Source organism: Sorex araneus, chromosome 9 (genome assembly GCF_027595985.1).
Source record: "Sorex araneus isolate mSorAra2 chromosome 9, mSorAra2.pri, whole genome shotgun sequence".
Classification (NCBI taxonomy): Eukaryota; Metazoa; Chordata; class Mammalia; order Eulipotyphla; family Soricidae; genus Sorex; species Sorex araneus.
Window position 1 is genome coordinate 58,614,092 of NC_073310.1, and position 23,784 is coordinate 58,637,875.

Below are 23,784 nucleotides of genomic sequence, written 5' to 3' on the forward strand. Positions count from 1 at the left end.
TAAAGACTAAACTGCAATGCTCCATGTCCCTCTCCATTCCCACCCCCATTCACGACCTTTTTTTTCTGCCCATTTGTTGTTTTTCTCACAAGTATATCAAGACTTGTAATGTTTTGAGGTATTTTTTTTTCTTTAAACTAAAAGCTATCAAAACACTAAAAGATATCAAGAGATTGATTCACCTTCTCTTATCAACTACACAGCAGATAAACTTGCAAAACTATTCTAAATATTCAGACTTTAAAATAAAAAATGTAAATTGAATCCAAATCGTTGAGGAGGAGGGGATAGATGGGAGGATGAGTGTGGAAGGAAAGAACAGATTGAGAATACTTAATTTGCAACACCATTCCCCCCCCCTCCCCGTTCAAATCTTTCCACAGTTAAGTCTCACGTGGATTTCTTCTATAAGAATGCCTCTCTACACTTCGAAATAACTGTATGGTTTCAATGAGGAAATGCAAGTTTAGTAAAAAGATTCGCAAAATGAAAGTGTTAAAATGCAAACCACTTCTGCAGCATTTCAAATGCAAAATAACAACCACCTCTAACTTTAACTGACTCTAAAGGGGTCTTTTCAAACAGATGCTATTTATGAAGATCATCTGTTAACTTCTTTCTTGTAATTTAAAACTCTTGTCAAATGATGTTTTCATGCTGACGTGCAAATATAATATTCCATTCGAGATCAATTCTAATTGTTTTTTTTTTAATCCACCTTGGGAAATAGTGCCTCGTAATACAGACTGGTAATGGTTCTTTTAGAAGGAATCTATTAGGAGTCTAAGTCGAAATTACTCTTGCCCTAGTAAGTTTTGGGCCAAAGGACTGAAAAAAATTTTTTTTCTGCATGAGTTTTTCAGGCATTATGACTCTGGTGTTCAAGACTCGCAAGCACTTGTTGGAAATCGTCGTTTTTAAAAAACGGTGAAGTTTGCCAGAAACATCTTTTCCACCTCCTCACAAAGGAAAACAGGCAGCGACTTTGGTGGGTTGCAATTATTTGTTCCCCAAACCTGGCTTAAAAAGCAAAGGTCGTTTTTCCCTTTTAAATCTCCCTGTTATTTTGCAAATACATTTCACCTTAAGAAATCAAGTCTGTTTTTGTCAGGGGCAACTCAGCCCTTTCTTTTAAAATCAGACTTCTTGTACACAACAAAGAGCTGAGTGGTAACAAATAAAGACAGCGAAACGTGCTTTTCCCAACTCCTTGGAGCCCCGGGCATTCATTTTCCGAATCCACACATTTGCAGGCATTTGAAAGAGGCTACAATCTGCTCGAACTTTCTGGTTGCGGGGGGTGGGGGCCGCTCAGGGAAAGGTGCCCCCATTTGTGTCTGTCTCGTTATCACTTTAGGACCCTCTGCACGCCGCTCTGCCCCCTCTTTCACCGCGCGAGTCGCAGGCTCGCCCCGCCGCCTCCGCTCAGCCGCTCGCCGCCCCGGCGCCTTCCCCGCGGGTCCGGAGAGGGGGACCCCCGCTGCCGCCGGGCCGGAGGGTAACCGAGCCGAGAGGGGCGGGAAGGGCCGAACAATGGGGGCGAGCGGCTCCCGCTTCCTCCGCCGCGCGGGCCGCGCGCCCGGCCCCCGCCTCCGCGGCCTCCCCGCCCGCCCGCGCGCGCCGCCCCGGCCCGGCCGCGCTCCCCGCGCCGACGCCCGCGCCCGGCCTCGCGTGGCCGCCGTGTGCGGGCGGCTGGCGCTCGCGCTGTGTCGCCTTCCCGCCGGCCGCCCCGCCGCCCGCATCTGCAAGGAAATCCCGCGAGCCCCTCGGCCTCGAAAGAGAGTTGTTAAAAATTTTAAAGTTTTTTTAAACGCACGTTTAACCGGGTGCCCCAAGCTAACCCCCCCTTTTGAAAATCTCTTCCTCTTAGATACTGTTATTTCAAACTCTCCGGCAAAATGCACTTTGACGAGAGGGCCGAGGGGGTGTCCGGCAGCAAATTCGAGAGCTTTCTCCTGCGCCTCCAGGGACGGGGCGTTGTGTGTGTGTGTGTGTGTGTGTTTGGGGTGGGGGGTGTGCAAAGTGGCAAGTGGGCAGAAAAGCAAGGCGATTCGCGGGGGGACGCGGCCGGGCCGGGGAGGCCCAGCAGGGGTGTGGAGGGCCCCGGGCCCGGGGCAGGGGCGCTGCTGGGCAGGAGGGGAGGTTTTAAATAGCGGGGAGAGGCGGGGAGGGGGCGCGCATGACGGCACTTTATGAGAAAGGACGGGGCAGCGGATGAGATTACTTGGCTTTCTCCTCGCCCCCTGGAAAGGAGGGGGGGAGGAGAGAAAGAGAGAAAAGTTGGAAGGAGGCGGAGAGAACAGCGCCGCCGGCCTCCGCCCCCGCCGCGGTGGAAGGCGCGGGCCGCGGCGGGCGGGCAGAGGGCGCGGGCCCGGCCGGCCAATCGCAGGCAACAGGTCGGGCCGCGGCGGGCGGCGGGGCGCGGGGCCCCCGAGTCTCCGCCCCGCGCCGGGCCGGCGTGGGGGTGGGGCGGGGGTTCCCCGCCGGAGAATCCTCCCCCGGGGCCGGCGGCGCGGCGGAGGGGAGGGGACTCGGGGCCCGGAGGATTAAGCCGGACTCGAGCGCGGCACGAGCGCGGCCCGCGTGAGGGATCCTGGGTAAAAAGTGGCCGCGCGGCCGCGGGAGAGCGCGGCGAGGAGCCGGGGTCAGAGGTCAGGGCCTGGCGCCCCGCGCGCCGAGCCCCCCACGTGAACGCTGCGAGCGGGAGGAAGGGCGCGGGGCTGGGCCGGGCCGCTGGAGAGGAAGCCCCGGCCCGGACCGGAGAGACCCGTCCGCCCCGCCCCGCCCCGCCGCCGACACAGCCCAACTCCTCTCCCCTGCCTCTCAGCTCGCGCCCCAGCCCCCCGGACCCAGCTGGCAATAACGCAGTAAATTTGCTTTAACAACAAGTGGGGGTGGTTGCATTTACTCCTCCCCTCCCCCTCCCGCTCCTCTTGCTGCGGCTCTTGACTCTACTACAAACCAGGACTATAAACATAAACATGTGTCACTGTAACTGGGCAGGTAATATACGGATTTGGGGTAGGATGGAGAGGCGGTGGGGGGAGCTTGGTCGCCGCTTGGGGGGCAGTAAAAAAAAAATGTTTCACGTGCTCGACGGCTTTGGGGGCTACCCAGACTCACACCCGCGCGCACACACACACACCCCGATGCGTTTATATAATGCCTTTGGCACTCGGTCACTTACTCATTCAGCCACAGACCCACAAAGAGACTTGCTGGTAACAACCGAACCCCAAAGCAAATACATTTCAACAGGAATCTCTCTCCTTTTCCCTGCCACCGCTGCCCTTTCTCCCAGAACAAACAGCAGCATCCCCATTTGAATCCCCTCTTCCCCCACTCCTTTAAAAAAATAATAAAATCTTTGCCGGATAGCAATAGAGAACGTTTTTCGACCGAAATACTACACCACTCTCTCCCCATAGACAGCATCTACTCGTTTTGGCCACAGAAATCTTTTCCAACAGCGAGAAAGGCTATTTAAATGACTGAGTTCGAAATCTGGTGTTTCAGTTATTTCTTGGGCTTTGCCTTTCTGCATTTAGCAACTTCTGCTCTAAGTTGCTGTGCCTGGCGCTGGAGAGATTTGCCACAGCAAGCCTTCATTATTATTATATTTAGTCTATATTTACACTGCCGCTCAACTCTCCCCACCCCATTCTTAGTTCAACAAGCTTAGCAACATCCACCAAGATAGTGGAAAGCGGAATCTCCTCGCGGTCCTTTTGACTTGAAACCGAAGGAGACACAAAATGTTCAGATGGAGAAGTGGTTCCCTTTGTTCTTTCATTGTTTCTCTACTAACTGGTGGATACAAGGACAAACACTTACCTTCTCTTCTTTTTGCTCCAAAAACCAGACGTTCCCATCAGCCTTAAAATACGACAATCCACCTTGAAAGTAACTACGAATGTCGGGAGAGTTTGTATTCCATTCTTTTTAGGTCTCTGCCCTCTTTTAGCGTAGGATTAAGTTGCCGAGCACGTTGCTGCAAGCCTTAGCCCCCCGCCTTAGTGAATCGGTCACGTTTAGGACCCTCTAAGTCCTTCCTAATTCTGCCAGTAGAATCCAGGGCATTGGAGCTCTAAACTTTGAAAAAGAAAGGGGCCTGCAAGGATTCAGAAAACTTAGGAAAACCCCGAAATTTTTTCAAGATCGTATTGTTGTAGCACATCATCAAACAGAATTTGCCAGGAAATATTAGATTTTATTCAAAGAAAGTTTTTTTTGAAGTTTGTAATCAGCAATGTGCTATTTAGACAGATGGAGTGAAAAGGAAGGTTTGTGTGGGCATTTCACGGAGGGAGTATTTTCCATATTTGTTGTGCCATGCATTTAAAAAAAATACAAACAAAACACCAGAACTGAGAGAGGAAAGAAATCTCATCTGTCTTATAATTTTCAAGAGTGACTTAAAGAGAGGCATTTATTTATAATTTCTTAGTATACAACTTGGCCTCAAAAGAGAAACATTAGCTTTTCAAAGTTGAAAGACTTAATTTCCCTCTATGATTACAAAAAATTTTAAGTGACTTTTCTGGTTCGGTGTGTGATACTTGTCACTGTTTGGTACTCAGCCTGGGGAGCATTACTGCCCAAACCTTGTTCAAATCTGATTATGGTGTGATTTGTTGAAGTCATGAATATGAAATGATCGCTGTGTATCCATAAATGCGAACTTGGGATTTTTTGATCTCCCGCTTTTTTGTGTGTGTGCCCAGTAGCTGGAGCCTTGCAAGACAGCGATTGGCTCCAGTGCTCCTGGAAGGACTTGGGCTCACGCCAGGGGAACAGAACCAGAGGATTCCCTTTCCGGAGTCCAGCAGGTCCACAGACGTCCTTCTTTCCCCCTCCTCTTGGGTGCTCAGATTTCCAGGGTGCTTTTAGCCACCCCTAAGTAGGCCTCATCACTGAATGTCATCACATCAGTTTCTACACATTTGACTCGAACATAAGCAAAAATTGGGGCAACCCAAATAAATTGTGCATCTTGATCTTTTTTTAATGATTTGATATATCAACCTTGAACTCTACTTTCTCAGATTTTTTTTTTTATCCCCCTACAGACAGGATCAATTGTGGGAGGCCCTGGTATCTCAGAGGAAAATATTGCAATAAAACAAGATAATTGGGGGGAAAGGCGGTTGCAATAGGAAAAGTGGCTTTTCTTTGATAGCGTTTAATTGGAATTAAAAGATTCTTGAGCTGTAAACATTCTTTATTTATTCAGCACACATAAGCAGACATTGTTTTATCACCATCATAATTATGGTGTCCTTTAAACTAGCTGATAGCAGGAAAGATAAGTGAATGTGCCTTAGATTCAGATCAGGTCCCCCTTCCTTTTTTTCCCTTCTTCTCTCCCTCCCTCCCTCCTCTCCCTCTCTCTCTTTCTCTCTCTCTCTCTCTCCTCACAACCACCCTCTACCCAACCCCCATTCCTCCCTTGGTCACTAGGGTCCCCCACAGCCCTTGAGATGAGGAAAGCAGGAAGATTGTGGCCTAACCATTTCTTACATCATGAAAGTGATTTGTACCACACTCTAATTTGATGCAATCTATAACCTTCTTCTCTCTATGCTTATAACTGCCTTTTAGCTTACAGTGTGTTATTTGAAGACTTGCCTATTGCTTACCTGTATAAATCTTGTCCACTAGCATTTGTTGCTTTACATTTGTCTAATTTAGAAAGCACACTCTTAGGGCTTTTGCAGAACAAAGCCTCACAAAAACTCCTTTACCTCCAAGGATTTGCAAATTTATAAAGGCTGCATTGAATTCAAGATGGGTCAGGGAGCAAAAAAAGGGTAGAAGGTCACTGCATTTTGATTATGGGTCAGTAGACAACATGGCATATACTCTGTCCCAAACTTCTGTTAAAAAACAGGATTTTAAAATACCTAAGAACAGAAGGATGGACCCTTTTGGAGACTTGCCCTGTTTTGTTTGGATGAGAGAAAAAGAAAAATTAAGGAAAATATACCAAGCACCAATTTAAGTTCTTCCTTAATTTAGCCACTTCCTTCTCCATTCTCATTTTCCCCTTTCCCCAAAGCAGAGAGCATTTGATATTAGGTAATTTTAGGCAAGGAACTACCATACAAGATTTATTGTCTTATATCCTCAATTCAGCCATATGAGACTTTAAATTATTATTATTTTAGACTTTGTAATGTTAGATCAGAGTCACTTCTGACTAACAGAACAAGGGGCTTCATTTATTCAACAATGTAAGTCGAGGCCTTTGTTATGTTCCTTGGTCTTTTCTGTCTGAATTCACTTTGAACAAACTGTGCCCAGCAATCACTAAAACAAATGTATATGGTGAAGAGTTAGATGATGGTGGTGGTGATAGTTCTGGGGTGTGTGTGTGGGGGGGTTCTCATTTAAATTATACAAGTAAGGGCAAAAACTTGGAAGGAGGGGATTATTTTAATGCACTTCAATACTTTAATTATATGACAGTTGTAGTGTAGAAATGCAAAGGTACTCTTTGGTTTTCCTTCAGGTTTTCAAAAGAACTTTTCCCATTAGTAAACTACTCCTGCAAATTGCTGTTGCATTTCCCAGCTAACCATTTAAAAGACTGTAAATGCCTTGTGCATTACTTCGCTCCAGAGGAAAGAGGTCAGACTGAATTGCAATGGTATTGAAACATAAAATACACCGAAAATAAATCAAAATAGAACATCTGAAGGTAAATTTATCATATTCATACAGGAAAAGTAAAGACAAATATGTTCATATCTTCATAGCCCATCACTTTAGAAACTGAAAGTACTGGTTTTGGTTGTTGGTTTTTTTTTTTTCTTTACATAAATGCAGAAGTGAGTGTTCACCAGAATGTATTTCATCTGTATTTGCCACTGAGGATTTTCTTAGCAAGAAGCTTTGTTTTCAAAGCTCAAGTACTTTTTATGATACTATGTAGATTATACATTCCTGAGCAAATAACAACAATTAACAAACTCAGGGTACATACTGTCTACATGCCTACGTCTTCAATAAGCAATTCCCTGGCCTCTCAGGGATGGATATACCTGCACTGTTAATTTGGGTGAATCCATCCACATGGGTATATGCATTTGAGAAGAATAGGAGTTGATATATCTTTTCTGGAAAAAAAGAATCAGAATACAGTCCATCATCTGAATTGGGTTCATCTTTGATTGTAGAGGCGGCTGACATGATCAACAAATTTATCAAAGACACCTCCTGGCTTTTGAAGAATAGTACTTTATACATCTGGATCCTTACATCCATGCAAAGTAAGTAAATTATTGCATAACTTTAAGCATAATTGATAACAGACACCTTTAATTTTTCATCCCCATTCTTTTGGCCAGCTTTCACATTAATAATCTAAGCCATAAATGTTGGTAGCTATTGATCGAAATCCCCTGTGTGCATGCAAATCCATCTTAAAGTCCCTTGCCTTTCATGTGTGAGAGCTCAGGGGCCTCTGCTAGATCTTTTTATCGGGATTGACCCCCAAGGTGCCTGGAGAAGACCCCGGATATGCAACGTGTGCTGATGGCCACAAGAAAGCTGTCTGTCACATTCTGTCTATATGTATGTGTGTGTGCCTGTGTGCTAGTGTGCGTATTCATGCCTTAACACATACACACATGCGCGCACATGCACACATCCAAGGATGAGGAAGTTCAAGGAACAAAAGAATGTATCAGACAAGAGGAAAGATGTGTAACAGGAGTATTACAAATGTATAAGTGAAAAGGTGTCTCAGTGCACAAAGGTACCAGCACAAATTGTCTATCTGGACATGTTTTCCTAATCTTCTGACCTTTATTTTTCCTTTTCTGACCCAACCGATTATACCTTTAGCTAAAAAACAATACCAAACAACTTAATATTCTGATAGTTTTTAAAGCCATATATACTGCCAGTATTGTAAAGGTGGAGAGAGGGGTAGGGAGAGAAAAAGAAGGTAATTTTGAACTAGTTACTAAATCATGTTGCCATGTGCAGGAGGAATAAGAGTATGACAGAGAGAGAGAGAGTGAGAGAGAGAGAGGGAGGGGGAGGGAGGAGGAAGAGGGAGAGGGGGAGGGAGGGAGTGGGGAGAGAGAGAAATGTGTGTAAATCTAAATGGGAATCAGGACTGACTAGAACTACCTGGAAAGGGGGTGGGGGTGGGGAGGGGACACTCTAGCCAACCTTTTGTAATGTCCTCCTAAAGGTTGTTTTTTTTTCTTGTGAGTTTACAATTTCTTGGCTGTTCCACTCGTTGGTGGAAATCCTAAAGCTGGGGGAGGGGTATTGGATGGGAGGGTGGGTGGGAGGAAGAGGCTGGCTGTATATAAGTGCATCAGGGGGAATTTTTACACGACATTATTGTCACCAGCAGTAGAAAGAGTCTGGGCATTCCACTTTAAAAAACAAACACCAGCATCTGCTTTTCCTGGAAACTTTGCTTTCTGCTGGAACCTTTTGCATTTTGCTTCCTGTGAAAGTGAAAGAGAAAAACGGGATGTGATAGATCCAGATGCAAAAGAAAGCCAACTCGGTGGATGGTATTAGCTGTGACGAGGCATTGTTCATTGCTGCCTCTCCGTTACGTTAAAGCCTGAAATATCACGAGATCCATTCAATGATCCTTCTCTCATTCAAGGGACAAAAATGTAATTTGCTGTAGCTCTGATTTCTTGGATGGAAATGCTAGCCTTAGATTTCAAAGGCAAGAACTAGACATCGCGGTTTGTACACACATTGATTAAGTTGAAGAGCGGCGATTACATCTGTGCTGAGTGCAACAGTAGTCCAGGGCTGACTTTTCAAATCCCAACCTCTGAGTTACAGACTCTTCTAAATAGACTTCCTTAATTTCCGGATGCACTTCTTGAAATTCCCAAATCTCTTCAAAATTCCTGGGAAATTGCAAGAGAGATGAGGGTGGGGGTGGGGAGCTATGGCGGGATCTCATGCAAACTACCTTTTTGTATATCTGATTCCTGTTTCTCTTTTTCTTTCTTTCTTCTTTTTTTTTTTTAAAAGTCATCCCTGCTGTTACTAGTCAGACCAAAGTAGGAGAAGCCGAAACTTTTGAATATGAAGAGATTATTGCATTTCCCCCCTCTCTCACAGGCTCAGAAATATTCCTTTATTCTTTTAACCACACGGATGTGTCTATTTTTGGAGGAACAAGGAAGCATATAAATGTCTGGGTTGCATTTATGCTCTAGTTGCAAACACCGGATAGTTAAAATGTTGCTGAATTTTGCAGTGCAGCCAACACACCGCCCTGGGATCGTGGTCATGCAACTGGAAGACCCCTGCTCTCACTTGGCAATATTTCGAAGATCCTTGAAAATGACACACAGGAAAATGCCTTCATTTGCCTAAGAAGAGATTCAATAGTATTGATCGTCATCCAAAGAGATTGTTTAAAACAAATACTTGACTTTCATAGGGGGAAAAATGGAGAGTTGTGGAAGATTCATTTAAACTACGGAGCAGAAGCATTGTAGACCACTGAAAGAGTCTGCATCCTACACCAGCACTTTCTTTTCATCTTTATTACATAAAACCTCTGGAAGCACCTTGGGCGGTTTACATTTTCTTTTCTTTGCTGCAGAAGCAATCTACTCCCTGGAATTCTGACCTGTGGTGAAACAGGACCCTGGCAAAGGCTGTGCTGGGGACTCTAGGACAATCCCGCCTCCAATCTAGTCTGGTTAATTGTGAAAAGTGTACACATTTCTGGCTTATCTATGCTTTGTTATGAGTCTGACGTGAAACTACCTCCTCCCCACCCCACCCCCCAGCATAGGACCAAAATCTGGTTGAATTGTTACAGTGTTTCAGAGCTGGAGCCTTGAACTGCTTCCTTGGTCAAATAACTTTGTTTCTGGTTGTGAAAAGGCATTTCTGGGGAGAAAAAAAAAAAGAGGAAAATCGACAGAAATTCAAAACGTAAGTCCGCACCGGGGTGGTTCGCCACGAGGGTTTAACTTTGGAGCTAGCAGCGGTTGCTGCTTCCCTCCCAGAAGGGAAATACCAAGCTATTCTGTACATTTTCCTCTTAAGCTCTTTTTTTTTTTTTCCTAAAGGAAAAGGGTGTGGGGTGTATCTATTTAGGCTTGATAATGTTTTTAAAATGCCTTTCTTTAAAATGATAATAGCTGTAGCGGTAAAATGCAAATAAAGCGAAAAATAGGCAATATTCCTTTAAAGGGGAATATACAGGTTTTTTTTTTTTTTAAACGTACACACACTCTCCTGATGAAGTCTGAGTCAGGCTGTTTCTGAGCTCCGATAGTTTAATGGAAAGATTTATATACCGACTGTATTATTTACTTTGGGAGGGGAGGTGGCAGTATAAGGGTATGCTAATTAGTGGGAGATTTTGGGGGGAAGGGGTGGAATATCAATTTTTATTGCATCACCTGTCAGGAGTGTCCAATCAGCGCTGGCTTTAGGGGAATTAATTGATGAAGGTGTCTCCGGACGAGCTCACTTCACTCTGTCATTTTATTTGTAGCTAAAGCAGCGGCGGGAATAGCAGCTGCATTTCTTTTCTCTTTCTCCCTTCACATTCCATTATCATAGTGCTCCAATGGAGAAGGAAGGAAGAGAGGGGCCCAGGTACTGATCTGCAGCGGGAACTTAGACCAACACACTGGCAGATCAGAAACCGGATGGTTTTTTCCCTCTTTTTTAAAAAAACGAAAACCAAAAAAAAAGCAAGAATCAAGTCAGTGTAATTTCATGGTTTTTTTTTCTTCTTTTCCTTTTTCCAATAATTTCGTCTAGAGTTTGGCACTCCCTTGGCCGGGAATAACAGTCTTTGTTATTTTATTAGCAGGATGGCTTGAGACACACGCAGCAGCTGGTGGAGGATTAACATACATACATGTGTATGTATGCGTCACGTATATATTTACTGCAAATGGTGGGGATCATTTAGTGCCCGAGATGGGAGACCTGAAGTCAGGTTTTGAAGAGGTGGATGGCGTGAGGCTCGGCTACCTCATCATTAAAGGAAAGCAAATGTTTGCCCTCTCCCAAGTCTTCACGGATCTGCTGAAAAACATCCCGAGGACGACCGTGCACAAGCGCATGGATCATCTGAAAGTGAAAAAGCACCACTGCGATCTGGAGGAGTTGCGGAAACTCAAGGCCATCAACAGCATCGCCTTCCACGCCGCCAAATGCACGCTCATCTCCCGGGAAGACGTGGAAGCGCTCTACACCTCCTGCAAGACCGAGCGCGTCCTCAAGACCAAGCGCCGGCGGGTCGGCCGGGCCCTGGCCACAAAGGCGCCGGCGCCGGAGCGCGCGGCCGCGGCCGCCGGCCCCCGCCCGGCCTTCTGGAAGGAGCGGCCGCAAGTTTGGCGCGGCCTGAGCGGAGCGGCGCGGGCGCTGCCAATCAGCGCGCAGACCCCGCGCCCCGGCGCCGCCGCCGCGCGCCCGGCCACCCAGCTACCTCAGCTTTTCAGCAAGTACCCGGGCTCGCACTACCCGGAACTCGTGCGCTCGCCTTGCAAGCCCCCTCTAAACTACGAAACTGCCCCGCTGCAGGGAAACTACGTCGCTTTCCACTCGGACCCGGCTTACTTTCGGAGCCTGCTGTGCAGCAAGCACCCGGCCGCCGCCGCCGCCGCCGCGGCCGCCGCCGCCGCCGCCGCCGCCGCCGCGGCCGCCGCCTACTACCAGGCGTCGGCGGGCCGGCCCCAGCCCAAGGCGGCGGCGGCGGGCGCCGGGGGCCCGGTGAGCCTCACCTACCGCTGCAAGCGCAAGCGCGGGCCCGCCAAGGACTGCCTGCTCGCGCCCCACGCCGGCGCCCGCCGCCTGCTGCTGCTGCCCAGGTCCTACAAAGCCAAGGCGGCGGCGGCGGCGGCGGCGGCGGCAGCGGCGGCGGCGGCCGCCGCGGGGGCCACTTGCCTGGAGAGGTTTCATCTGGTCAACAGCTTCTGCCCGCCTCCCCACCACCACCACCACCACCATCACCACCACCACCACCATCACCACCACCACCACCGGGCCCAGCCGCCGCCGCCGCCGCCGCCGCCGCCGCCGCCGAACCACCCACCCCCTCGTCACCACCGACCGCAGCCCCATCTGGGCAGCTTTCCCGAGAGTTGCAGCAGCGACTCGGAGTCCAGCTCCTACTCGGACCATGCCGCCAACGACTCGGATTTTGGCTCCAGCTTGTCCAGCTCCAGCAACTCTGTGTCCTCAGAGGAGGAGGAGGAGGAGGGAGAAGAGGAGGAGGAAGAGGAGGAGGAAGAGGAGGAGGAGGAGGAGGGGGGCAGCGGGGCCTCGGATTCCAGTGAAGTCAGCTCGGAGGAGGAGGACTCGTCCACGGAGTCGGACTCCAGCTCCGGCTCCAGCCAAGTGTCGGTGCAGAGCATCCGTTTCAGGCGCACCAGCTTCTGCAAGCCGCCCAGCGTGCAGGCACAGGCCAACTTCTTGTACCATCTGGCCTCCGCCGCCGCCGCCACCAAACCCGCTGCTTTCGAGGACGCCGGCAGACTTCCCGACCTCAAGGGTAGTGTCAAAGCGGAGTCGCCAGAGGAGTGGAATCCGCAGGACTGGGCCCTCAAAGCGTCTCCCGTGTACTGCCCAGCCAGCCTGGGGAGTTGTTTCCCGGAGATAAGGAACGATAGGGTATCTGAGGTTACATTCCCACACTCTGAAATTGCCAGTACAGTAAAGAGAACAGACCTGACAATTAACTGCCTGGCGGAGGGGGCCTCTTCACCTAGCCCAAAGACAAACAATGCATTTCCACAACAAAGAATACTCCGAGAGCCTAGGAAATGCCTACCGGCAACTCCTGCTACACACTGTGCAGATAACAACGCAATAGCTGCTAGGTTCGTAAAGAATGGGTCTTCGGAAGCAGCAGCAAATTCAGAAAAAGATTCCAAAATCCCTCATTGTCCCGAGTTTGCCACGGATTTGCCCACTTCGCAAACTGGTCTAGAGGTGGAAGCAGCAGCAGCAGCTAAAGCCGAGAATCTCTGCACTGACTCGGCATTGCCATTTCTGCACAATATTAAAATCAAAATAGAAGACAGTAGTGCTAATGAAGAATATGAACCTGACCTTATTGCAAATAAGCTAAAGTGTGAGTGCAATGATACAAAGGGTGAGTTTTACAGTGTGACTGAAAGTAAAGAGGAGGACGCCTTGTTAACCACAGCCAAGGAAGGTTTTGCATGCCCTGAGAAAGGAACTCCTTCCTTAATTCCACTGGCTCGGAGTCAGGGCCTCTCATGCACTTTAGGTTCTCCAAAACCTGAGGATGGGGAATATAAATTTGGTGCCAGGGTGAGAAAAAATTACCGGACACTTGTACTGGGAAAGCGACCTGGACTTCAGACACCTCCAGTCAAACCAAATTTGAAATCAGCTAGAAGTCCTCGTCCTACAGGTAAAACTGAGACACAAGAAGGATCACTGGATGATTTTACAGTTTTAAGCAGACGCAAAAAGGTAGCCAGCAATGTAGCATCAGCGGTGAAAAGGCCATTTAATTTCATGGCAAATTTTCCCTGTCCACCATCACTCATTATTGGGCAGGACGGGGATTTGTGGCCGGCGTATTCTTTAAACACCACTAAGGATTCCCAACCTCCTCACAAGGCCCATCCTATATGGAAATGGCAGCTGGGCGGTTCCGCAATACCTCTTCCACCTAGTCACAAATTCAGGAAATTTAATTCATAAAAGTGTTTTGGAAGATATTTTCTTGAACCATATTACCTTCCTTTTGTTGTAAATGGCACAGGATGGTTTGTACAAGTCCATTAATGTGTTACACCCCCTTTGGAGTCCCGGTTTATTCGGTTTATTGCATTTTGAAGACAGAAATCGGATTACTTTTTTTTTTTTCCATTGCGGGTTTTTTTTTTTTTTGAGTTAGGGTGGGGGCGGGGTGGGAGAAGGGTTGGTTTACATTCCACAGACTACTTCAGGCTAAAGACTCAAGTAAAACTCAGTTATTACGGTAGAGCTGGAACACTTTACTGTTTCAATGCTAATAATGCACCCGGTACCTCAGTTCAACTGCTACAAATAAATGTCAAAAGGTTGAATAATAAATATTACAATGAGCCATTAAGTTTATGCACTAGATTTCAGACCTGAAAATGTAACTGTTAATTCAGTGAAAGTTTGTTAGGTTACATGGTTACACAGTGAGGTTGCAAGAAGTTTCTATGAGCCCAAAATGTTCTTTTCTGGAGCTCTTGTTTGTGGGGTATCTTTTCCTTTTCCTTTTTCTCTCTCTCTTTTTTTTTAACTCCCCTTATTTCCTCTCCAAGAGTATTTGCACTTAATTTTTTTTTTGAGTGGAAAAATTGGGGAGTCTTGATTGAATGCTGATAAAAGCTGCCTCATCTATACTGAGTAAAATAAATATGAGATTGTATTTTTTCGTAAAGGGTGTGGTTTTACTTTTACAGCCAGTCCTTACAATTGGTACAAGTCCTTTTTGTGTTCTCACCCAAAGGTTTTTAATATGGTGGCCCTCACCATTGTCCTGCTTATCTTGTGCTCTGAACACAACTCCTCAAACTTGCAAAACAACTAAAACAGTCCTCTTCACAGCAGGATATTGTATGACTGACTCTTCCTAGTATCAAAGCATTAATTATGACCAAGAAAAATCAAGTGGGTCAGAGTTGTAAGAAAACCCTAAATGAAAAATAGCACAGTACTTCAGGGGTTTTGGGGGGTACCAGAACTCAGGCACTTGGGTTTTATTACCTACTACTTTTTTTTTTTTGCCTCTCTCTCAACTTCTGTTTTCAGACCATCCTGTATTTTGAGCAAGAGAGTTTCTACTGCAAGTGACAATCAGAGGTGACTATCTATATTTGCACTTAAAATCAAAGTAGTTGATTTTGAACATGCAAATGGCTATGGTCTAGCCCTTGGTAAGGGCCATGCTGGTATACTATGTTGTGATGATGGAAGCAGTAAATCAAAATTATGGAAATTTGCACTGTTGAAAAGCATGCTTTAGCTTTATTTTCAATTAAAAACACTGTTAAAAATTCCTGATTCCACACATTTCTACTTATTCCAGATTGAAGAATGGTTAATAGGAATGAGTGGCTTTGTTGACATTTTCAGATGTAATGTTTTTGCCTAAAAAGTAATGCATTTACTGGGGGTATAGTGTTTTGTTGTAATATCATGGCCAGTCAGATTCTGTGCAAAAACACTGGTGGAATTCTTCCTAGATTACAATAAAACTTTATAAACTTGTTACAAATCAAGTGCCAAAGTTTCAGGTTTAAGAAAGTAAAGCAGAAATCAATTGCTATTTTAATGAAAGATGAATCTAATCATCTTTGGTCCATCGCCTATCTGATAAATTATGTATCTCATATCTTTGCCATCTTAAACCTAAGAAGTTGCATCTAAAGATCACAAATCACAAGACAGAACTACATCAGTGAAATGTTTACTGTGTGAATTTAAGTCACTATTTCTCATGGAAATGTAGCCCCCCTCCCCCTCTTTTGCCTTTTAATTCCTACTCCCTTTGAAATTATTCTTTTGTCTATAAATGTTTCAAATGGATCTGGATGGGCTCAGCCCTAATTGCTGTACATGCTCTGTGGTTTTACTCTTATTTGTAAAGGACAGAGGCTGAGAATACCTGCATCCAAATATATTTGGATGGAGTAAACAGATGCTTTGAACTGCCTCCTCCCTTCCTTTCCTTCTTGAATGTTGCCAGATGTAGGTTTACTGGATCCCCCCCCAACCTTTTTTTTAAAAAAAAAAAAAAAAAAAACTGGAAAGATAGATATGGTCAAAGCAAAAATTGGGGCTTGTTATCCTTGAATTCATGTTTGTGTGTAATTCCCAAGACCAGTCTATGTTGTAGTTATAGCTGAACAATTGACCTCTCAGTCTGAGTTGTTTCCTCTTTGGAAGGCAAAACAGAATTTGGGTGCAGTGAGTTATTCTGCAAAATCAATCTGTAAAAAGTGTGACATACACCCTGGAAAGTCTGTAATTTCTACTCTTTAATTACTGCTAAGTCATGGAAGTTCAAACCGATGATGACTACTATTTTGCTTGTTGACGGTGGCATCATTATTTCTAAATTATAACTGAGAATACATATGTGAAGCCTACAGATCTTGGTATGGGATGACCAGGAGACAGAACAAGCACAATTTAAAACAAATATGCCCTGTGGAATTTCCGACATAAAATATTGGCCTCTAGCTTTGACACTTGGTCTCCAGCCCTTAGAGAATCAATAGTTTCAGTTTATAGGAGATGGGAAATGAGCTGTATGGAGGTTGGGCCATTCCACAGTGATATCATCAAAAGGAAAGAAATTAAGTAGTCAACACAAGTTTTACCTCACAATCCTACTACAAGCCAGCCAACCACAGCAAAACCTGAGTTGGGGCTTCTGTTGGGAAAGTGTACCCAATAGGATGCAGCAACTTGCAAAGCTAAGGTGTTCTTTCCATTCATGGGAGCCCCTCAGCTGTTTGCCCATTCTGCTGTGAGGCCTATTCTCAGTTCAGTTTATTCTGCTTGTTTTATGATGAATGACAGTATCTAGGTATTCTCAGGTGTCACAATCATTATCTGGTTCAAAAAGTTACTCCTTACTGAGAGAAAAACAAAAGTTACTTCCATGCATTGTGTCTTCACATTGAAGTGTTTTCAGATGATAGCTGGTTTTCTTAAGGCACTGTCCGGGTTGCTGGGTCACTGGCGCTGTGTCTAAGAGGAATCACAGGCTTAAGGAGAATGTGGGAAAGGTTCATTCTCTGACACTTTGGGGAAGCAAGTTTTTTGGGGGGTTTCCTGTATAAGCAGTTTACTGATAAAACTGTGAAATGCAGATTTAAGTATTTTTTAAAAGATCTATGTGCTGTCTTCCAGTAAGGTTATCTGCCTTCCTAGAAAACGCAGCTTGCTCTTTTTCCCCCAAGTATTTACGTTTTAAAGTGGGTGTTCTTTTCTACTGGCTTCCTTGATTATAGTGGAGTAATCTCAATAATGGTTGTTTATTTTAAAATCAACAACAAGGAGCCACTGCTAAACAGCAATAGCACAAACGAGATGAGCTAGTGTGTGGACTTTTGTCTTATCCGTGTCTGAGTGACTTCCAATGGTCTAGAAATCCTTCAAAGTTCAGGCACGAGCATTAGAAGTTCCTGCAGAGAGGAGAATGAGAATTTTGTGTGCTTGCAGGATGAGATGAAGACTAATTCCTCAAAAGCAGTCCTCCCCCCTTTCAAAGAAAAACAAAAACAAAAAGTCCTTCAGGGTGACAAAAATACTTTTTAAAAATAAAGCCTTAGCATCTAGAAAAGACAGAAAACTTGGTGAGTTTTGCTTCACCTTGAAAATAACTTCCTGCTGGAAAGGATGTGGAAAGGGGAGTTCCTAAAGCTAAACTAGGGGTGTGTGTGTGTGTGTGTGTGTGTGTGTGTGTGTTGTATGTGTGTATGGTGGGGTGTGTGTGTGTGTGGTGTATGTGTGTATGGTGGGGTGTGTATATGGTGGGGTGTGGTGGTGTGTGTGTGTGTGTGGTGGTGGTGGTGGTGGTGGTGGTGGTGTGTGTGTGTGTGTGTGTGTGTGTGTGTGTGCTTAAATGCTCCCATCAACTAACCTCAGGAAATTGGCTAGGAGGAACCAGGCATCCCCTTAGGGAGTCCACCCGGTCACCCCATCTTCCCCAGGACTCTCCCCTTCCCAGTGAGGAAGAACTGTTTTTCTGCTAGCTTTGGTTTTGGTTTGCTCCCTGGGCCAAAGGGCATTTTGCAAGCTCTCCTAGGGGTGGGGACGCGGGGCCGGGCCAGGAGGTGGGGGAGGGCAGCATCTTACCTGTTTAGCTGGCCCTCTTTTACTTAAGGGGAAAAATGGGCGTGGGGTGTGGGGAGCAGGGGCAGCTCTCTCGCGTCGCCCCTGCCCCGGGCCCCGCGCCTGTCCCGCTCCCTTTCAGCCGCGCGGCCTCGCGGGCGCCCACCGCGCAGGGCCCGAGGTGTTTTGCATGCGGCCGCACAATGGGCAGGGGATTGACAGCTCCGCCAGCGGGCCCGCGGCCCCTGCAGCTGCCGGCCGCGCTCCCGGCCCACGCCCGGCCTCGCCGCTGGTGGCGGCCCCGGCCGCGGCCCCCAGCCCGCCCCCGGCGCTGTTTGTAAACAGGGTCAGTGTCCAGGGGCTGCGGGCCAGGGCTGCGGGCCCGGGCAGCGGGCGGGGCGGGGGCCGGCGGGGCCGAGCAGGGGGCGCGGGGTGGGTGGGGGCGGCCGGGCCGGGGCCGGCACCCCGGGGGGACGGCCCTGCCGCCATCTTGCCCGGTGCCACCCGGCCCTTTGTGGCTTCTCCCTGGCCCGCCGGCCCGTGGTGGCGGCCCCGGCGCCCGCGCCCGCCGCTGCCCGCCCTTCCCGGCCGGCCCGCAGGGCGCCCCGGGGCGCGGCCGCAGGGACCCCGGGCGGCCCGGAGCCGCGGCCCCGCCGTCAAGCGTGTGAAATCACGCGCCGGCGCCTAAAGAGCGCCTAATTTCTAGTAAATGGCGAGGGCTTTGTAAATGGCTTTATTATGTTGTTTCTTGTTAATTGTTGGGAAAATCCCCATTGTGGAGTGTGAAAGGCTTTATGGGCCAGCCTGGGCCCGGCGCGATCCCGGGGCAGTAAATGGCCGCTCGGCCGGCGAGGCCCGCGCGGGGACAGCGACGCGGGGACAGCGCCGCGCCGGGCCCCCGCCCCGCCCCCGCCCGGGCCGCCCCGGGGACTCGGCCCGCGGGGGCCCCCGAGGGTCGCCGCCCGAGTGCGGCCCGGCCCGGGGGGCGGCGGGGAGGAGGAGCGGCCCGGGCGCCCCGCTCGGGTCACCGCCGCGACCCCGGTCGCCAGCTCCGGCCGTTCCCGGGCTTTGTCTGGGCGCGGCGGCCGCGGGCAGAGCGGGCCGGGCCGGGGGAGGCCCAGGGCGGCCGGGCCGGGGCTCGCGGAGCCGCCTCCGAGGCCCGGCCTGCGCGCCTGCCCGCGCTTTTGTCTCCAGCTTTCTCTGGCTCCCTCCTGCTCTTCCCTTCTCTTTCCCATGCACGACGATCTCCCTCCCTCCCTCCTTCCCTCTGTCTCCCCCCCGCCCCCCCCGTGTCTCTTTCTCTCTCTCTCTCTCTCTCTCTCTCTCTCTCTCTCTCTCTCTCTCTCTCTCTCTCTCTCTCTCTCTCTCTCTCTCTCTCTCTCTCTCTCTCTCTCTCTCTCTCTCTCTCTCTCTCTCTCTCTCTCTCTCTCTCTCTCTCTCTCTCTCTCTCTCTCTCTCTCTCTCTCTCTCTCTCTCTCTCTCCTTCCTCCACCTTGGAAACCTGAAATGGACTCAGAAGACAGAAGAAACCAGAAGCGCATCTTTGGGTAGCTTTTAGTGCTGGTGTTGTGTGTGTGTGTGTGTGTGTGTGTGTGTGTGTGTGTGTGTGTGTGTGTGTGTGTGTGAAAACAGGAGCCAGGATTTCTTCTTCAGTCGAAGATAAGACATTCCTCTCCCCTTCCCCGGCTCCTGCAGTTGTGTTTTTCCTCCCCCTGCTAGGAGAGACCGGGAAGGGGAGCTGGGGCGCTTTTGATTAACTTCGAGGCGGGGGCCTCCGACGCGGCCTGCAGGCAGGGAGGTGGGGGCGGGCGGAGGGCGCCTCCCTGGACTCGGCCCTGGGGCCTGGCCCGGTCCTCCAGACTCGCAGAGGGGTCGAGAGGGAAAAGCAGCCGCCGCCGCCTCTCAGCCCTGTCAGGGCCAGTGAGAGGCCAGAGAATGTCTCCGCAAACCCGCACTGCGGGAGCAAATCCTGGGCTAGCTGGCCTCAACGGCGGGGTTTGGATATTAGCAGATGCAAATCGCAAGGAAACGTTTCACTCCAGGCAGGAAAACCTATATTCTGTTAGCTTCTCCCCCTTCGAAGACGGCCCTGCGCGCGCTCTCACCAAATTAGCTATTACGTGAAAGCCCCCTGGGTTTAAAGCACTTGTTTCATGCATTCACGTACAGCCCGTATTAACTATATACTTTCTGCTATTCCTCTTGTGACTGTCCCTGCCTCTTCCTTCTTCGCAGAGAGTATGATGCGTTTTATTTTCGCCCAATCGATGCTTGCAAATACGGGGATAACGCAACCCATACTTCTGCCGGGGAGGCCGTTTTCAAAATTGAGTTTACCAATCAATACTCAGTCGAAATGCTCCAATTGCACGGGCTCACCAAATTCAAGCCTTGGGCTCCCGTTTCCCTTTTTCTCACTCATGAATGTCCTCTCAGAGGTGTGTGAGCTTCCACGGTTTTCCTTCTCAGAACAGGATGTTTTTATCCCGTTCATTTGGACTTTCCCCTCAAAGCTCACTGCAGTGTGATTGGAAAAACACGACCCCAAAATGTGTGGCGTTCAACCCGTCAATAGCTTCCAGGCGGAGCTCTCTCCCACTTGCAGCGAGATAGACCCTTCCTTTCTCTTCCCGGATCCTAAGGAGTAGCTCCTAGGAATGCCTCTGAATAAGGCTTTTGATCCCCACCCCAGGGCCCAGCTCTGTCATGGGCCACAGGTCCACTCCTGGACTTCTTCACCCAGAGCCCAGCTGTTGGTGTGTGAAGTTCCAGCTCTCTCCTCTCCAGCCGTGCCCCGGGCTGGGCTGTGTCTGTTGGGGGAAGGGCTGTGCTTGTCTCCTTGCAAGGGACCTTAAACCTGAGAGCTACAGGGTGAGGGATTTTGAAAGAAAATTAGAAAAGACGGCTGTCCAGAGAGAGAGAGAGAGAGAGAGAGAGAGAGAGAGAGAGAGAGAGAGAGAGAGAGAGAAGATTCTGAAAAGAAAAGAAAATCTATAGGGGAGGCTGAGGCTGGGAGGGAGGGGTTAGACCAAATCCTGAGGACTCTAAGATCATACCGGATTCCAGCTCCTGTCTGATCTCCCTTCAGTTGAGATGTCCAAGCAACACAGAGAGAGGTGGGGAGAGACAGTGGCAGACAGCCCAGAGACTCTCCAGGAAGCTCCAGTTACTCATCTAATCAGTGGTGTCAATAGGGTAGTGTTTGACCCTTTTGGGGTGGAAGAGGCTTAGCAGTCAAGAGACTTACTTAAACCCTAAAAGACTGGTCACCTAGCAGAGAGCCAGTGTGTCCACGGGTCTCCTAAAGGTCTCCCTAGCCCAGAGTTCAGTGGGGAAAAGGGGTTACTAGAGTCACGGCTTATCATCTTTCCCAAACATTCAAACAAATAAATAAACCAACAATTGTCCTGGGGGGCGGCGCTAGCAGAGAAATTGGAATATAATTTCCATTATTAGATCCTGCCCTCTTTAAGAGTAATTTAGATTAGCTGCAGGAACGACACAATACTTGTGATAAGTGATGAGTAGCAGAGAGGAAGCAACGTGGGCAAGATTGAGCTGGGGCAGCAGCCGGCCCCTGTCCTGTGAAAGACAGCACATAAGTATGTGAGAGGTCTCTTGGCCCTGACTTGGTCTGGCTCTGCAATGACCGAAAAGACCTTGGATCCTTGGGTCTGCCTGGAAGAAAGACTCATTTTCTATTCATTCTCCCTCAAGTATCTCTCTCTCTCCCCTCCCTTTCAAATGAGTACCCTGATTGTCAGTGATGCAAACGTGGAAGAAGGTCCATTTTCTTCCTCTCTGTTGGCTCCACCTGGATAGACCAGACCATGGTTGGGTTTTCAGATGCCTGGTTGCTCGCGCCCATTCAAAGTAAAGTCCACATGACCTAGTGGGAATTGACCTGATGGTTTATTTAGGTTTATTTACCTTTTCCCCTATAGCATTTCCTTTCCTTCTTGGCTTTTAATAGTCTCCCCTTCTCTGATTAAGCCCTTGCATCAGGTGAAGGTTCGATGGGGAGGAAACCCAGTAGTTTGGAGTCCTTTCTCTGCAGTGGGGCAGAAGGTCAGGCCTGATGGAGGCAGAGTGGGAGCTTCCTGTGACCCCACATATGCTTCCTTGCTGGGGTGAGAGGCCAGAGCTTCCCAGCCTCTGGTCCTGCATGTGCTGAGCTATTCCGTTTAGGCTATAAAACCCAGCATGTATCTCAAGACCAGGAGAGCTCAACTCCATAAACACGTGGCTAGGGCTCTAGCATGGAGCACATTGCCAGATGCAAATGCAAAGAGGGGCTTTTCATTCTGGTCCAAGTGTTGTACATTCAGTGGCAAATTAGTCTCCAGAAAGCCAATTTCGATTCTTCTTCTTCTTTTTTTTAAATCAGTAATGCTTTAAAAGAAAAAAAAAAAAAACCTTAAACATGGTGTACATCACTACCACCAGAGTGTTTTTATCTAAATTTAAAAAGAAAGGCTGCCAAACAATGTCCCCTTAAATAAAACATTTTAAGTAGAAAAGTATGATTAACATTTGACTTGTTCGACTGTTTTGGCTGCTCCTAACATTTTAAGAAGAATAAAAATCATTTAACTCCCCTGTTAAAGAGAAATCTTTTTAACAGGTTGAAGTACTGTGCATTTAAAAATAAATTAGCAATTTCATTATATACCCTTTCATCTTCTCTAGGCCAACTACCTCTGAAACACTTTTCTTAAACATTGGCATTTTTTAATATTATCTTAAACATTTCTGTCTGTACTTTGACATTGAATATAATTATTATATTGGAAAATAGAACTTATTTTTGCACACTTAGGGAGTTGCCAGGGCTTCTTGCCCTTTGCACAACCTCTAGCCAGTTTATCTGAATAGAATGCCATCCGACATAACATGCAGCCCTCATATAATATCCTGACACCATGAAAGGATTTCCAGATGAATTGGAAACATCCTGATTGTGAATTTTCTATCTTTTTCTGTTTTGAACCAATACTTGAGTATATACCAAAGACTGATTTTAAAAGTAATCCACTGCAAGGAGAAAAAAAGTACAAAAATAATAAGGAAACAAACAAAGAGCTGGCGATCTATGATAAATACTGTCAGAACCATTGATACCAGTTACCTGCTATAACGTGAATGGGGTCATGATGACTATTCCATTGACACAATCTCTTCATTCAGGATCCTGGCCAAAGGAATACCATGTCAATGTGTAAAATTCTAACCAAAGATAAGCCATTTCAATGGAAATCGCAATGTGCAAAGATTCATTGAAGCCAATGAGATTGAGTGTAATATCCATACCACATTCTCCTCTGCTTGCCCCGGGATTTAGTATGCAGCTCAGCACTGAAATGAGATTATGCATATAAAATACCAATATAGAATACAATGCCCAATAAAACATTAGAAAAGAAACTTACAGCCCATATACACAGGCTTTACTTAAATTTGAACTTCATGCGCATACCCTCCTACCATCAGAACATTAAATCTACAAAATGTCCTTACTCTGTTTTTTTTTTCCTCATTTCTTTCTGCATGATTCCCCCCACCCCCCACCCTCTCCTATCCAAACACAATTCTTTTAAGGGCACTCTTCAAATCATCTAACATTTCCCAAAGGATCTTCCAGGAGTCTCTTAAAGTGTCTTTTTAAATTAAAAGCCCCCAAACAATTTCAATGCCTTTTTCTTTTTGCACCAAAAAATATCGGAAAGTATTTGGACTTGCAAACCTATGGGTGTGTAAAAAGAAGAAAGGGACCAAAGAGAAAACGCCCCCACAGTGGATTACAAGGTTATGGGACAGGTCACTGGGAAAGGGAAATAAAACTGAATGTTAGGTCGGGCTTGTAAATTATGCACCTTTCAGGGAAAGCGGTTTAAGGTCTCTTCACTCAAGGTCCCCCCCCACATCCATTTTGCTATTAATTCTTAACTCTTGGTAGGCAGTTCTTTA

At 47.6% G+C, this 23,784-nt stretch overlaps 1 protein-coding gene across 1 annotated transcript; it reads left to right on the plus strand.

The window, feature by feature from the left end:
• The first annotated feature begins 10,336 nt into the window (after window positions 1–10,336).
• Window positions 10,337–13,866, plus strand: SKIDA1 (SKI/DACH domain containing 1). The gene has a single exon (XM_055147226.1). It carries the CDS (start codon window positions 10,939–10,941, stop codon window positions 13,696–13,698), a length of 2,760 nt encoding a protein of 919 aa, XP_055003201.1. The 5' UTR covers window positions 10,337–10,938; the 3' UTR covers window positions 13,699–13,866.
• Window positions 13,867–23,784: the final 9,918 nt, after the last annotated feature.